The sequence below is a fragment of the Barbus barbus genome, assembly GCF_936440315.1.
Source record: "Barbus barbus genome assembly, chromosome: 11".
NCBI lineage: Eukaryota > Metazoa > Chordata > Actinopteri > Cypriniformes > Cyprinidae > Barbus > Barbus barbus.
The window spans coordinates 20,561,831-20,577,674 of NC_136739.1; the positions used below are offsets into that span (position 1 = coordinate 20,561,831).

The following is a 15,844-nucleotide window of genomic DNA, read 5'->3' on the forward strand; positions in this document are numbered from 1 at the left end:
TGACTTGTTCTATTTATGACGTACTGACACAAAGTTCAAATGATTTGCAATGCTTTGTCGAGTCCAGTGTAGATACTATGTGACATCAAAAACATGGCAAGTGTGAAGTAAAGAAAAGTGGACACGGAAAATAGGTGATTCAAATGTGAATGGACTGAACAGTTTTGAGTGAGTGAAACCATCTTTGTTATGGATGTTGGTTCGCAGTGAGTTTACAGTTTTAACGTAGCCTAAGTTTGCTTTAATTTATTTTCAAGATCTGAGGTAAACTATCTATTGTTGCTTTCACTATGGCTATAAACCTCACGCAAAATAATATTCAAACTCACATTAGACACTTTTAACATTGAATAAAGCACATAATCATTACCTGAGATTATCACTGTCATATTTTGTATGTTGTTACTGCCGCGACGTCGCAGAAAAAAACAACAACAAAAAAAACAATAATAAAATAGAATTCCGTGTCGCTTATTGTCACGTGTTGCTGTCACGGGTGGTTAGGACAAAAACTACATGGATAAGATACTTTTTATTGCGTCGCGTCACATCTGGTTGGGACACACGATGTTACAGTTTGATCCCCCCCAAAAAATCTAAGTAAAAATATTAATGCTGACAGATCTCATAATTGAATCTGCAGTTAGGGAAAGTGGAAAGAAGAGATCCAGTCTGGAGATGACCAGGAACAGTTGATTTGCATGGCAGACATGTTCATAATTGTTTGAATAAAACAGACTACTGGGGAAAATATTTGAATATTTATCTTCTGACCATCTTGTGTCTATATTAACAAAAGCAACAATAATATAATAATTGTAATTATAAGAATAATTTATTTATATATATATATATATATATATATATATATATATATATATATATATATAGATCAGTGGCCCTTGGCTTGGTATTGTTGGCAGAATTCGGCCCTCGGCGAAAACTAATTAAGGAACCCTGCCATAGACGTTAAAAAAAAGGTCCCTACAATGTCAAAATATACTGGTATTACTATTATCTACGGGGGCATTTGGTCCTCATAATGTAGGGAATACCAGGACATAGCTTCTGAAAATGTTGTGCAACAGTCACTGTTCTACCTTTAGTTGAACATTTCAATGCTGTTTCAGACACATTCAGCATGTCATAAAAAGACAAAATAATTGTTTGTGTAAAGTTTGGCTTGAGCTATTAAAAGGGATAAAGCTTTGATGAGAATAATGCATTATAACACATTATAACACATCATAACCTTAGGTTAATTGTTTGAATTAATTGTTTATTGTTCATGGTATAATGGAAATGAGTAGTGAATGAATGTTTCTATTTTCAGTATGCAACGACATACTAAAAATGACACAAAGCTAAGCCTAATCAAACAGACAAAATATTTCCTGCCAAACCACAACAACTACAAAAAATTTCTGTCAGTTCTGAGGCTGTAAGAGTCTGAAGGTTAAATATAGTGTCTTGATTAATTATCCATTTTCAGAAACCCTTCAATCTAGCAGGTGGCCAAACATTTTAGGAGACAGTTACTGATGACTTTATTACAAGGTGACAGAGGTTCTGAGGTGACAATGGAAAAGCCTATGAAAAGAAAAAACAACCTAGAAGAGCTGTCATAAAGCCACTGTGAGGGAAAGGACAAAAACACATCCGGCTGTTATTTGTTCCATATCAGCTAGAACTGGTTTTGCTTCAATTAAGGTCAGCCGTTGAATTGCGCTTTAAAAAAGCCACCTGTATTCTTGGAGAGCAATCACAATCTAGCGTTCTATTTTTGGATTGCCCCCATCTGTGCTTGAAGCACCTATAAAATAGGCAATTTTACAGGTGGAACCGTGGATCAGTCAGCTGTGTCAGGGATAACTGATCTGGGCATGTGAACATGCCTGGAGCTTGACAGCCTGGTGGACTGAAGAACCACACAGCTCATGTCATTTACTCAGAGTAAGAAAAGCACAGAGAACAAGAGAAATCACAGGAAACCAGTGGCCACCTCTTTAAATTTACACTATTACTTTTACATTTTGTCCTTGCATATCTCGTAACACTGAAGGTTGTTATGACAAATTGCAAAAGTAATCATGCAAATTGTGATGACCTGCTGGTTTCTTTTGGCTTCTCTCTCTCTTTCTCGCTCTCTCTCTCAACAATTTCAACAATTGCTGAAATATGTTGCCAATGTGCTCGAGGAGAGAGGTGACATGCTGTTATCCACAGAGACATCCGACCTCTAATTGCTTTCAAAAGCCATTTCCTATGATATTTGGCCACAGCAGAAGTTCATTTGCATCCTATGAAGAAGGTGCCTTGTTTTTGCTTTCTCACGCTAATTATCCTATGAGTCATCGTTACCTGCGCATCACGGCCCCACAAAAAGGTAAAAATAGACAGAGAACAAGATGGAGAACTGTACTAATTAACACCACTCACCCTGTTTGCTGATTTGCCTCAAATGCAGGGAAGACAGATTAAACTTTTTTTAAGGCTATAATCATGCTTGTTGAGGAATGTTTTTGGATGTATTGTGATTCCACAGTTCAGGAAGCACATTGTGAAAATATTATAACCTAATTTACTTTTAAACTAGATCTTATTAGTTAGGGTAGGTCTGACAGTGAATGGAGGGATTTAACAAGTTGTATTAATTCAGCTTTGCTAATTGTCCTGTTCCAGAGTCATTCCCCCAGGAAACTAGGAGGATAGGTCTAAATATTTAAAATGTTACCAACCAAGACTACTACAAAATGTAATAACTAATACATTACAATTCAAAGGTGTCAGTGATTTGTAAAAAAAAAAAAAAAAAAAAGCTTTTATTCAACATAGATGCATTAAACTGACCAAAAGTGAAAGTGCATTTTGTTCAGTACAAGACTTTCAAATAAATTTTTATTTCAAATTTCAAATAAATGCAATTTTCAACACTGATAATAAGAATAAATGTTGAGCCCCAATTCAGCATATTATTTCTGAAGAATAATGTGACAATGAAGGCCGGAGTAAAAGCTTTGACGTTAAATTAATAAACTGTATTTCAAAACAGAAAACAATTATTTTGTATAACTGTAATATTAGTTTTTTTAAACTGTATTTATGATCAAATAAATGCATCATTGGTGAGCATAAGAGACATCTTTCAAAAACATTTTAAAAATTTTACCGACCACAAACTTTCAAACAGTGGTGTATAATATAAGCAAAATTAATAAAACAATGTCTTACCTGTTTTAACTTCTTCAAGTCTTCATCCAACTCAAGATTGTCCAAAATCACAGCCACAAAAAGACTCAGAAGGATCTAAAAGACAAGAACATATTGAATTTAGCTTTCATTACAATTTGCCAATACACACTTTTATGCATTTAGAGGGCTGTTTAGACAAAACAAATAAGCCATTTGAAGCTGTTAAGGCAATTCTTTCATTAGTCACATATCTTAACTGAACATCAACAGGGCATAAACACTGTGATGTGGCCTCAATATACTCTGCCATACATTGTCAGTAGGTGTATTGTGCTCATGGGGTGATGTAGACAGAATCTGTCATACAAACATGAGTTCTGTCCAAGATGTAGTTATGATCCAACAATAAAAATAGTATTTGAAAAATAATATGCTATGTCAGAGCCAAAGAAAAACGAAAATGTTTCACCATAAACACAGCAAACAAAAGATAGATTTATGCTCAGGACAACAACAACAAAAATGTAGTGAATCAATCACAGCTAACTGTGTCTTAGATGTCATCAGTGCTTTGATATTTAATGACACTTCTTAAATGTGAGGTGTCTAAAGCTGTCCTCAAATGCATTAGGCATTGTGTCTTTTCTCTTCATCATATTTTCTTTTTTTTGTGATGGGAAATTAATAAATGATTCAGCCGTGTCTTGATTACATGCTCGGTCTGTTCTGTCATTAGTGTGCGCTCTCATTCAAATGTCAAATTTAAACAGCTGCTCCTCACTCACTCAAACTTGTCAAAAGTCAAACAAACGAAAAGAAAAAAAATCATTACGACCATAGCGCAATTACCAGAGTACATTTTGTTCTCAACTGAGGATATTGCCAAGAAATGGTTAACATAAATCTATAGCTAAAGACTTCATGTGCAAATATTTCATTATCTTTGCAGTATGCACTGGCATGGTTCAAATCGTACTTATCTGACCGCTATCAATTTGTGGGTATCATACCAATCACAAGTGCAGTATGGAGTAACTGAAGGCTCAGTACTTGGCCCCTTACTTTTCACACTTTACATGTTACCCTTGGGAGATATCATTAGGAAACATGGTGTTAGCTTTCACTGTTATGCTGATGATACCCAGCTCTATATTTCTTCGCGACCTGATGAAACTTACCAATTTGCAAAACTAACGGAATGTATAGTTGATATCAAAAACTGGTTGACTAGCAATTTATTACTGCTAAATTCTGAAAAAAACAGAGGTGTTAATTATTGGACCAAAAACTTTTGCATGTAATAACCTAGATCACTGTCTCATACTTGATGGCTGCTCTGTAAATTCTTCGCCATCAGTTAGGAACCTAGACGTACTTTTTGATAGCAATCTTTCCTTCGAAAAACATGTTTCTAGCATTTGTAAAACTGCATTTTTCCATCTTAAAAATATATCTAAATTACGACTTATGCTTTCAATGTCAAATGCAGAAACAATTCATGCATTCATGACCTCGAGGCTAGATTATAGTAATGCTTTATTGGGTGGTTGCTCTGCACGTTTAATAAACAATCTACCTAACACTGTTCGGGAAGCAGACACACTCTGTCAGTTTAAATCTAGATTAAAGACCCATCTCTTTAACCTGGCTTACACATAATACACTATCGCATTTCTATAATTCAAATCCGTTAAAGGATTGTTAGGCTGCATTAATTAGGTCAACCGGAACTGGAAACACTTCCCAAAACACCTGATGTACTTGTTACATTGTGAGAAGAATGGCATCTACGCTAATATTAGTCTGTTTCTTATTCCGAGGCCACCGTAGCCACCCAGATCCAGACTGTATCCAGATCAGATAGTGGATCAGCACCTAGAGATGACCTCTACAGCCAGGACACCTAGATGAGCCCCAGAGACTGATCCCCAGTGAAGACCCCGTCTCCAAGGCGGCCATCGGGATAAGACCACAGGAACCAGATGAGTCCTTTGCTTTAGCCTAGATTTAAACTGCTGATTTTGTCTGGCCAGAGGAGAATGACACTATATTGACAAACTATTTCCCCGTCTAAATACTGTAAAGCTGATATAAAGCCACCCAGATTCAACTTCAGCCCAGCATCCTGTAAGCGCTGAACAACGGCTTTGAGCGTTTGTGTACACCCTCAAAGAATGATATAATTAAGGTAATTGACAACATTCAGAAGTCCCAGTAAAACTGTTGCCAACATTTTCTGAAAGGCGGAGGATACTGAAGCAAGACCAAATGGTACACGGCAAAATCTGATTCTTTGTGTGTTATGAAGGCAGTCAGATCACGGCTCTCCTCGTGTAATGGCAACTGAAAGTAAGCACTTTCCAAATCGATAGTGAAAAATACAGTCGCGCCTCTTAACAAAGACAACATTTCTTCGATGTGTGGTAGTGGGTAGCTATCCATAAATACAGCCTTGTTGGCTCTCGCAGGTCCACACACATACAAATAGCACCCGACTTTTTCTGTATTAATATTATTGGGGAGACTCTCTCGATAACACCCAACTCGAGAAGACGACGTATTTCCTCACTGACTGCATCTTCAACAGACAAAGGTAAGCGGTGGAGTTTCTGGCGAACAAGAGCCACAGCTGACAAAATCTTGACCTTGTGCACAAAGCCTTTTGCGCATCCCAAAGCAGGTAGAGGTGTCAAAGCAAACAATTGCAACACAAGAGCTGATGTGAGTGCTGGCAGAATTGAATTGCCTTCAAAACGAAGATGTAGCCCAATTAATAAGATTCGACCGGCCATGCCTCCCCAGAAGCACAACCAACAAGCAAATAATTCTGGAACATCCGTAGCCACGTATTGAAGGGTATAGCTGGTTCTCCAGGACAAGGCAAAAATGGTGTGGGAAAAGTAGAAACAGCTCCCATTCTCAAAACAAAAGTACCTCGTCGCCAATTTGTTATGTCCTTAGTAAGAAGCAATGAAGAGGCTTATCCAAATAAAGAATTCTTTAATTTACAAACTTCAACATCATAACTGTACAGCGCATGCAGAACAGAGGGAATGATTAGACTCCCTTACTTCTTTGTACTCAACTTACCCCTAGTACAAACTATTACCGCCACCTATTGGCCAATATGCACAGAAGAACACAACAATTGCTGCCAGAAGAAAACATAGCAGGCAGTACTCAACTGCTGTACTACAGAAAGTCCTACAGACAGACTGATCCACTTTATTCACATACACTACTTTATTCACATACACTAAGTACCTGAGTACCTTAGACATCAGATAGAGTGTTGCATCTCTTCAAACTACACAAAACTGTCCATTACAGGTTGGAATACTGTTCTCACTAACATCCAACCTGCTACAAGATCTCTGAATATGTTCTCTTGATGGCTAGGTAAGCCAGAAGATCAAGAGAGGGAAGGGAGGAAGAAGGATGATTCATTTTCCAACAGTCTGGTTAGTTCTCAGCCACACAAATGCAAGCTGTCTTCATTTTAGATGCATTTGCTTTGCTGCCATGTCCCTGAAATTGGTAACACATAGAGCATGTGCAACACATTGAACAGGTGTCCTTTATTGGATACCTTAATGAAAATGAATGTGATGAGGTGGATCAGGCTTCAGACAAGTCCCATCACACCTATCTTTTTAAGTAAATCTTATGTAAACCGTATGACCACATGCTCCCATAGTTTTAACCTGCACCAAAGCAGCCAGAGCAACAACTATGAGTTGATCTGTTACCTGTAATTTTTTTTCTTGTTTAGTTTCCAGAACTACATTTTGAAACACAGAAAACTCACTGGTTAACCACTAATTTATATGTTTGGATAGCATCACCAAAATACTGTATAGCATATTAAACAAACGTTGGTTTTTGCGAAACTCAAACGCACATGCGCAGCGCAGATGTCCTACAAATAAGTTGGCCTACAAAAATATGTCATCACTGCAGCACTCTAAAGAAGTCCTTTTGTTTTATCTTACAGAAAAAGCAAAAAAATATATTTACCAGTGTGGCAAACAGGTGGTAGAGAATGAAGTATATGGCCACCAATGGAGCCCACATCTGTCCCACTGCCACCAGAGTTTGGTCCATGACATCCACCCATCCCTCCTGTGTAAGAATCTGGAACATGGACATAAATGCCTGCAGGAAAGAAAAAGAGAAATCATCAGCCTGTATTTTTGATCAGTCTGTATTTTTTATTTTATCAGCCTGTATTTCTTTATTCTTTTATGAGAAAACAACAAAAGTCCTTTACAAGCTTGACAGGCCTCAGTGACTCATCTGGATATTTTGAAAGTCATTCGCAGTTGGAATAACACAAGGGTGAATTTCTGGTTAAACTAAAACTTTAATAGTTAATAGGCATAACAGATGTACGCTTTCATGAATTTGATAGATGGCGTTAATTGTCCTGACTCCTGGCCTTTTCCAGTCATCAAAACAAAATGGAAATTTGAAAACTAACAAGGCAGAGTAACAATTTTACATTTGTCGCTTTTCCTAAATATATTCTCATGTATATACAAGGACTGACAGTGCAGCGACAAAAATAAGAAAAGGCAGAACACAACATTCACTGAAATGGATGCAAATAAAAATAAGAAAGAAGAAAAAACAGTACGTCCCAGGTCTCAGCAACATACGGAGATATGAGATGGCCTTTTTATCATTTTCATGGCCTTTTTATCATGGAAGTCAAATGAAGGTCTAAACCCAGCTGGTCCCAAGCCTGGTCACAGTCACACTGTCTCTGAGTGACTGCAGATGAAGATAATTTTGCAACAGGTCTATTGACAAGGGAGCTGGGTAAACATCATTATCTTCAATGGTTATCGTGCCACCCGCCTTGGAAATGAGCGGGTGTTTATGTGAGCCCCTTCAAATCCCAGCACGCATTGGGATCAGTGGAGTCCCACTAATAACGAAGGATAAAAAGACACCACTAATGAGAACCCCTCTTATGAGCACATAGTATCAAAAACTTGGAAGGGCGTCTTACATCTGCTGACAAATTAAGAAGTATAATAGATTTAGAGATATTTTGATCCATGCTGGTTTCTGAGTTCTTCTCTACATTTAACCAGTGTTTTTCTGATGTGACGATTGTAAGTATTTTAACATCTCAGCTATATAAATCACAAATAAAAATAATCAAGATACCAAAATCTCCAATTGTAATTTGCAGATTTCCAGAACTTTATCCTCTACGTCCAAGACCAAATTATTTTAACACTTCATCTTTTGATCTACAACTATTTTCTGTGTCTCTAGAAAGAGGGAGGTTTACCCGTGGAAATGTGGTGAAACGATCCAAGTCCTCCACAAAGCAGAACATCTGCAGACTGATGGCAGACATCACTATGAGCAGACTGGCAGTGAACACCACTAGACTGCCGAGTTTCTTCCCAGGACCGAAAATCTTATACACAAAGTCTTCCAACGCCGGAGAAATCTTTATTAGACGGACCACTCGCAAAACCTGCAGGTAAGAAGGAAGAAGATTTCAATTCTCTTAATTTAAACCAACTTATCAAAGCATCAACCAACCAATACATCCACACAAGCATCTTATTACACAGGTTTGACTTCAATATTACCATGAAAACTACTACCAAATGAATGGAGCATATTGGTGTTTGTTTTATTGAGTTTTGATGAGCAAACACTGATATAGGGTTCTTCCAAGAGTAACTTGGCTACAAATTGCATTGTTGCTCAAGCAATTATTAAATTACTCTAGGTGACAACAAATTTGAGCAATGATGCATCTAGGTTGAGTTTTGATCACGAGCAGAGAATGGATATTGATCCATTTGCTTCTAGCTGAATGTGACCTGAGAGTCCCCCTGCTGTTGTTACTTTTAAACCTAGAAAAATCATTCAGCAATCCTCAGGAGAAGGTCTTTCTGCACAACAAACACATTGACAAATGTGCTTGTTTTGGGGTTTGTTGCTTCAGAGATCTAAAACTACAATGCTCATCAAATGGTGCTGACCATTAGTTATAATATAGATTTTTGCAACTCTATTTCAGTTAAATTTTAATCACAGTTTTCTGTAGCTCAGCTGGAAAGCACGGTGCTAATAGACCACAGACAGTTAAGGGTTTGAATCATAGGGAACACACATGCTGATGAATATGTGTAAATATGATATATATCTTAAATACACTGAAAGTTACTTTAGTTAAAAGGATCTTCCAAATACATAAATGAAAATTCTTCCTAGGAAGACAATAAACATTACTTGGGGACACTTTGTGTAATGTACAAGAGTTTTCTTACTGCATATCTTGAGAACCAATGTAAATCGAGTACTAATTAGGCTCTCCAGAAACATAAATGTAAGACCTATTGAATATGGCAAATTAAGCAAAGCAAAGGCTTAGTTTGACCTTTACAGTAAAACAATGAATACATGACTGGTCTTTCTAGTAAGAAGCTAGAACAGTCTTAAAAATAGCTTATTTAATTATTTGTGTGAATAAACATTTAGCAGATTCTGCAAGGTTTATGTCTACTTATGACCTCAACTTGTTACACACTTTGCAGCTATGTGTTGCTGATACAATATGTACCTAAATTACACTGATACAAATAAACCATCTTCAAGCACCTAAATGTAGAACAAGTTGATAAAAGTTGTAAAAAAACAATTACAGAACATTCAATAATGCAAAGAAGTAATTATGTTCAAAAAGTTTTAGAATATGAGTTTGAAGCCAGACATTGCTATTTGTGACAATGACTCATTTCACTAATGATGGAAAAATATAGAATGCTATTTACAAATAAAATTGAACATGGTGACTGCTCATGGTGAATCATGTGTCTTTTTTATGGCAGCTTCATACTGAGCCCAGACATGAGGGGAGAATATGAATATTCACGGCTGGAGCTCCGCCCCTCCTGCCGAGAGAAGACTGGAGGGAGAGCGCAGGTTGTGTCCTTAATGAGGCTTGTCAACGTGAGTGGGCTTCATCCATTCCCATTCCCTGCAGCTGCCTGGAGATATATGAAAACAGCTCCGCCATGGCCACCAGTATGCGTTATTACCCTGCATTAGTGCATGATTAGCATCTCAGAATCTAGCAGGTGCTGCACTCATGCAGGGAGCCTTTTACAAATGCTGTGGCTGTACGTGTCATGGCCTCAGTAAAAATAACGTAATTTGTCAAAATGTTACCATCAGAATCAATAATGTCTGGAAACTAATTTGAGATCTACAGAGACCATATTTTGTCATTTTGGACCCTATTTTAACAATCTAAGCGCATGGTCTAAAGTGCATGGCGCAGGTGCACTTAGGGAGTGTCCGAATCCACTTTTACTAGTTTAACGACGGGAAAAATGGTTTGCGCGCCCGGTGCATGGTCTAAAAGGGTTGTCCCTATTCTTTTAATGAGTAATGGGTGTGTTTTGGGCATAATATGCAATAAACCAATCAGTCTAATTTCCCATTCCCTTTAAGAGCCAGTTGCGCTCGTGCTATGGCAGATTTGCTATTTACACGGCAGAATTTTCAAGCGCAAAAACTGAACGAGTCTCCAGAGAGGAAACAGAGTTGCTAATGCGCGAGCAACAGAGTATGTGAGTGGAGCGGTGTGATTTTGACTAAAGCGAGGAGCGGATTTTTTAAAAGTCGGAGTGTCGTGGTTTTCTCTGACTCCAAGAGTGCTCCATCACCGCTCCATCACGAGTACAATTCATGCCAACGGCCTGAAATATAACTGCATATTTAGCAAGAATTCACATGTTAAACATATTTAGCTAGCTTGATAGAGAAGGATCACTCAAATCAGAAAGAATGTGAGGGCTATAATGACGTTATGACGTGATGTTATAGTTCTCAAAGAATTAGTTTGTTCCTTCTAGATACTGAATATTTTCAGCTGAAAGCATGATTTAAACAAGTACTACAACACTTATTCACACGCAATCGCTCTCTCAATAATGCATTCAAACAAATGTAATCTTACAGTGCTACTTCATCTGTATCCGATTTTGAATGAGCAGAAATCTCTAAGAAATGCATCGATCCGTAGGTAAAATAATTGTTGAAAACTTGTCACAAACAAAATTTGCACCACAAAAAGCAGCAATTATACCTTTTAATGCTGACAACCATGTTATTAGCTTGTCATGTGGTAGGAAAAAAGTTTGCACACTAGTGTTCCAATAAGCCACTTTGAAACTCTCCTGTTATTTTATTTATTTTATTTTGTTAATACATGTTATGAACAGAACTGTGATATTTCAAACATACTGATATACTTTAGACGCAGAGCAAAGGCGGTGCAGTGTTTCTGATATCAGTGAGCGAGGAGTGGAGCGGGACTGGGAAATGGTGAACCCGGAGCGGAGCTGGAGCAGAGTGATTATTAAATGCTCAGAGGGCGGAGGGGAAATTGTTGACGCTCCACTCCGCTCACATACTCTGGCGAGCAGAGGTAGCCTGATCCTGATACATGCAATGACTATACATTACGACATGTAGGCATTTTTATATATATGTAGCCTACACAATAATAATCTTTTACATTGTAATCCTTTAATATTTCATATTTGGCATGTATATGTGCTGCTGCGCGTTGCTGTATGTGTAATAAGCAGAGTGTACGCACGTTGTGGACCCGCCTATAGGCGCATATTACTAATGCGCTCTTTAAATAACAAAAAAAACACTGCTCCATTGACTTTAGACCAGGTTTAAGTTGGTCAATGGTGTAGTCTATTTCAGTTGCCTTAAAATAGCAACGTGCCAACAATGCGCCTGAACACACCTCGTTTTCAGACCAGCACGCCCATGAGCGCACAAATGGGCGCAAATGCATTTGCTATTTAAACAACCTGGCACAGGACATAAAAATGATAACTGCGTCGGGCTGAGACTAGCAAAAAACACGCTAGGTGTATGACAGGGCACCTTTGTCTAAAAATTAGCATGGTAACATGCTGGCAGATGACAATGTGGATGAGAAATCAAATCAAATCACCTCAAACTAAGTTTCTACTATCAGACATTACTAAAATGTAACATGGTTTTATTGGTTTCACATCACAAGCTTCCAACACCACACCATAAGTTGATTTCTGGAACATGTTGCAGGTTTGCTTGAGTAGTTGTACGATAAATTTCAATAATGACTAGTTCTAGATTGTCTTTGAATCTCTAACCTGGAAGTAGGTGAACTGCGAGTGGTAGAGATCAGGATAGATGTGCAGGGTGGTGCCCACCACAAGCAGAGACTCAAACTTGTGTAGAGAGGAACTGATGTAACCAGTGAAGCCCAAACACCAGATTTTCAGCAGGGCTTCCAAATCAAACAGCACAGTGAACGCGACCTGAAAATGACAGAAAGAGACAATGAGAGGCAGGAAGCATAATAATGGAGAGATGTTCCATTTCTTAGTAATTGCTTTTTAAGTATCCCTAGAGCCTTTGGTTTTTGCAAAGGGAACACGTATGTGAATACATGCACATTCAAACAAAGAGGGCTGAAGAACCATTTCCACTCAAAATAACTATGCTTTTTCATGGTATAAGATACAATATATAGGAAGGACGTAATGGGAAATAAATGCAATCTTAGTGAGATGCATTAAGGCATGGGAATGTCAACAGATGACAGAAAACAAAAGTAGTATTTCCCCAGTTTTCCCCCATTTGGTCTGATCCAAATAAAGAGCAGTGTAGGATTAATGATGAGATGGATCGGTCTGTGAATATGTGGGGTGCCTCTTCCTCCTTATCTCTGTCTTTCAGCTTGGAGTGGGCGGGTGGCCACACTCCTCTATCTGTCTTTGTTCCCACTGTGCCACCTGCATACTGATTGCATAGGCAGTGCGTGGCAAACAGGACACATATACACACATACACATACCAACCCGGCGCTAAAATGGAGAGTTGCCCACAAGCTGTTTGCGCCCACGTTGTCACTCAGTTGATTTAATCTCAGGGTTTTTAAGGCGACAGCAAGTGATGAGGATATGTATATATAAGCTTTCAGCAAAATCTGATCTACTGATGCGTTTGAGTGCAATAACAATATAAGGGTTCTTCTGCCCTGGCTTCATCTCATAACTCATAATTCAAGATAACAGTGCAAAATTGTGTCTTTTAAAACCAATAAACATTGCCAAGACAAAGAAAGCGCAGAAAACCCATCCCAGAAAAGTTTATTATCAAGTAGCATCTTGATACTGAATATCTGTAAAAGACGTGAAGATTTTCACAGTGGGATTCAAATTATGCAGCACTCATAGCACCGAGCATGAAGAGTGATCAGGGTGTGACTAGTAACATCTGGGGCATCCATTTTAGGCATCAGATATATGCTGTGTCCCAGTTAAAATCTTAATTAAAAATTATAAGATATTAATGTAATTTTTGTATATATATATATATATATATATATATTGTGTGTGTGTGTATATATATATATGTATGTATTGTATATATAATTTTTGTTCAATTTACCCCAACAATTAGACATAAAATAAAATAAACTGTATGGCATTATATTACATGGTATCTTATCTAAAGTATAGTAAGCTATGTGTAGTTTTATATAAGTTATATGTTTACATTGGTTATATAGGTATATGTAAATATGTACATTTATATAGGTTTACAGTGGTGTGAAAAAGTGTTTGCAACCCCCCCATTTAAAACACAAGTGTGCTTTATCACATCCGAGTTCAGTTTCTCTAGCCACACCCAGGCCTGATTACTGCCACACCTGTTCGCAATCAAGAAATCATTTAAATAGGACCTGCCTGACAAAGTGAAGTAGACCAAAAGATCCTCAAAATCCTTGCCACAGCCATATCACCCTGCAGCCCAAGACCGGTTGCTCACTGAAGCTAAGCAGGGTTGAGCCTGGTCAGTACCTGGATGGGAGACCTCCTGGGAAAACTAGGTTGCTGTTGGAAGAGGTGTTAGTGAGGCTAGCAGGGGGTGCTCACCCTGCAGTCTGTGCGGGTCCTAACGCCCCGGTATAGTGACGGGGACACTATACTGTCAAAAAGCACCGTCTTTCGGATGAGACGTTAAACCGAGGCCCTGACTCTCTGTGGTCATTAAAAATCCCTTGGCACTTCTCGTAAAGAGTAGGGGTGTAACCTGTAGGTGTGTCCTGGCCAAATTCCCTCTACTGGCCCTTGTCTATCATGGCCTCCTAATAATCCCCATACACTTGATTGGCTCAATGACTTTCTCTCTCCTCTCCACCTGTAGCTGGTGTGTGGTGAGCGCATTGGCACCGTTGTACTGTGGCTGCCGTCGCATCATCCAAGTGGATGCTGCACACTGGTGGTGGTTGAGGAGAGACCCCCCCCACATGATTGTAAAGCGCTTTGGGTGTACAGCAATACACAATAAATACGCTATATAAATGCATCATTCATTCATTCATTCAAAAGCTACATATCATGTTGAGATCCAAAGAAATTCAGAAACAAATGAGAAAGAAAGTAATTGAGATCTATCAGTCCGGAAAAGGTTATAAAGCCATTTCTAAAGCTTTGGGACTCCAGCGAACCACAGTGAGAACCATTATCGACAAATGGCGAAAACATGGAACAGTGGTGGCCAGCCGACCAAAATTACCCCAAGAGCGCAGCAACAACTCATCCAAGAGGTCACAAAAGACCCCACAACAACATCTAAAGAACTGCAGGGCTCACTTGCCTCAGTTAAGGTCAGTGTTCATGACTCCACCATAAGAAAGAGACTGGGCAATCATGGCCTGCATGGCAGAGTTCCAAGACGAAAACCACTGCTGAGCAAAAAGAACATAAAGGCTCGTCTCAGTTTTGCCAGAAAACATCTTGATGATCCCCAAGACTTTTGGGAAAATACTCTGTGGACTGACGAGACAAAAGTTGAACTTTTTGGAAGGTGTGTGTCCCATTACATCTGCCTTAAAAGTAACACAGCATTTCAGAAAAAGAACATCATACCAACAGTAAAATATGGTGGTGGTGGTAGTGTGATGGTCTGGGGCTGTTTTGCTGCTTCAGGACCTGGAAGACTTGCTGTGATAAATGGAACCATGAATTCAGCTGTCTACCAAAAAATCCTGAAGGACAATGTCCGGCCATCTGTTCGTGACCTCAAACTGAAGCGAACTTGGGCTCTGCAGCAGGACAATGATCCAAAACACACCAGCAAATCCACATCTGAATGGCTGAAGAAAAACAAAATGAAGACTTTGGAGTGGCCTAGTCAAAGTCCTGACCTGAATCCTATTGAGATGCTGTGGCATGACCTTAAAAAGGCAGTTAATGCTCGAAAACCCTCCAATGTGGCTGAATTACAACAATTCTGCCAAGATGAGTGGGCCAAAATTGCACTCATTGCAAGTTATCGCAAACGCTTGATTGCAGTTGTTGCTGCTAAGGGTGGCCCAGCCAGTTATTAGGTTTAGGGGGCAAGCACTTTTTTTTTTTTACACAGGGCCATGTGGGTTTGGATTTTGTTTTCCCTTCATAATAAAAAACTTCAAACTTCAAAAACTGCATGTTGTGTTTACTTGTGTTATCTTTGATTAATATTTAAAAGTGTGACAAACATGCAAAAAAATAAAAAATCAGGAAGGGGGCCAACACTTTTTCACACCACTGTATATATTTCT

General features: G+C 38.6%; 1 protein-coding gene across 2 annotated transcripts in view; it reads right to left on the minus strand.

Moving 5' to 3' along the window:
- LOC306876984 (sodium leak channel NALCN-like) overlaps positions 1–15,844 on the minus strand; it is a gene marked incomplete at its 5' end in the record, with an annotated part of 117,945 nt that overhangs the window by 39,268 nt on the left and 62,833 nt on the right. For both annotated transcript variants that reach the window (XM_079428483.1, XM_079428482.1), the window contains 4 exons: positions 3,232–3,306; positions 7,210–7,347; positions 8,495–8,686; positions 12,384–12,551. In XM_079428483.1, the coding sequence (XP_079284609.1) occupies positions 3,232–3,306; positions 7,210–7,347; positions 8,495–8,686; positions 12,384–12,551 (573 nt within the window). The remainder of the gene's footprint in view (positions 1–3,231; positions 3,307–7,209; positions 7,348–8,494; positions 8,687–12,383; positions 12,552–15,844) is intronic.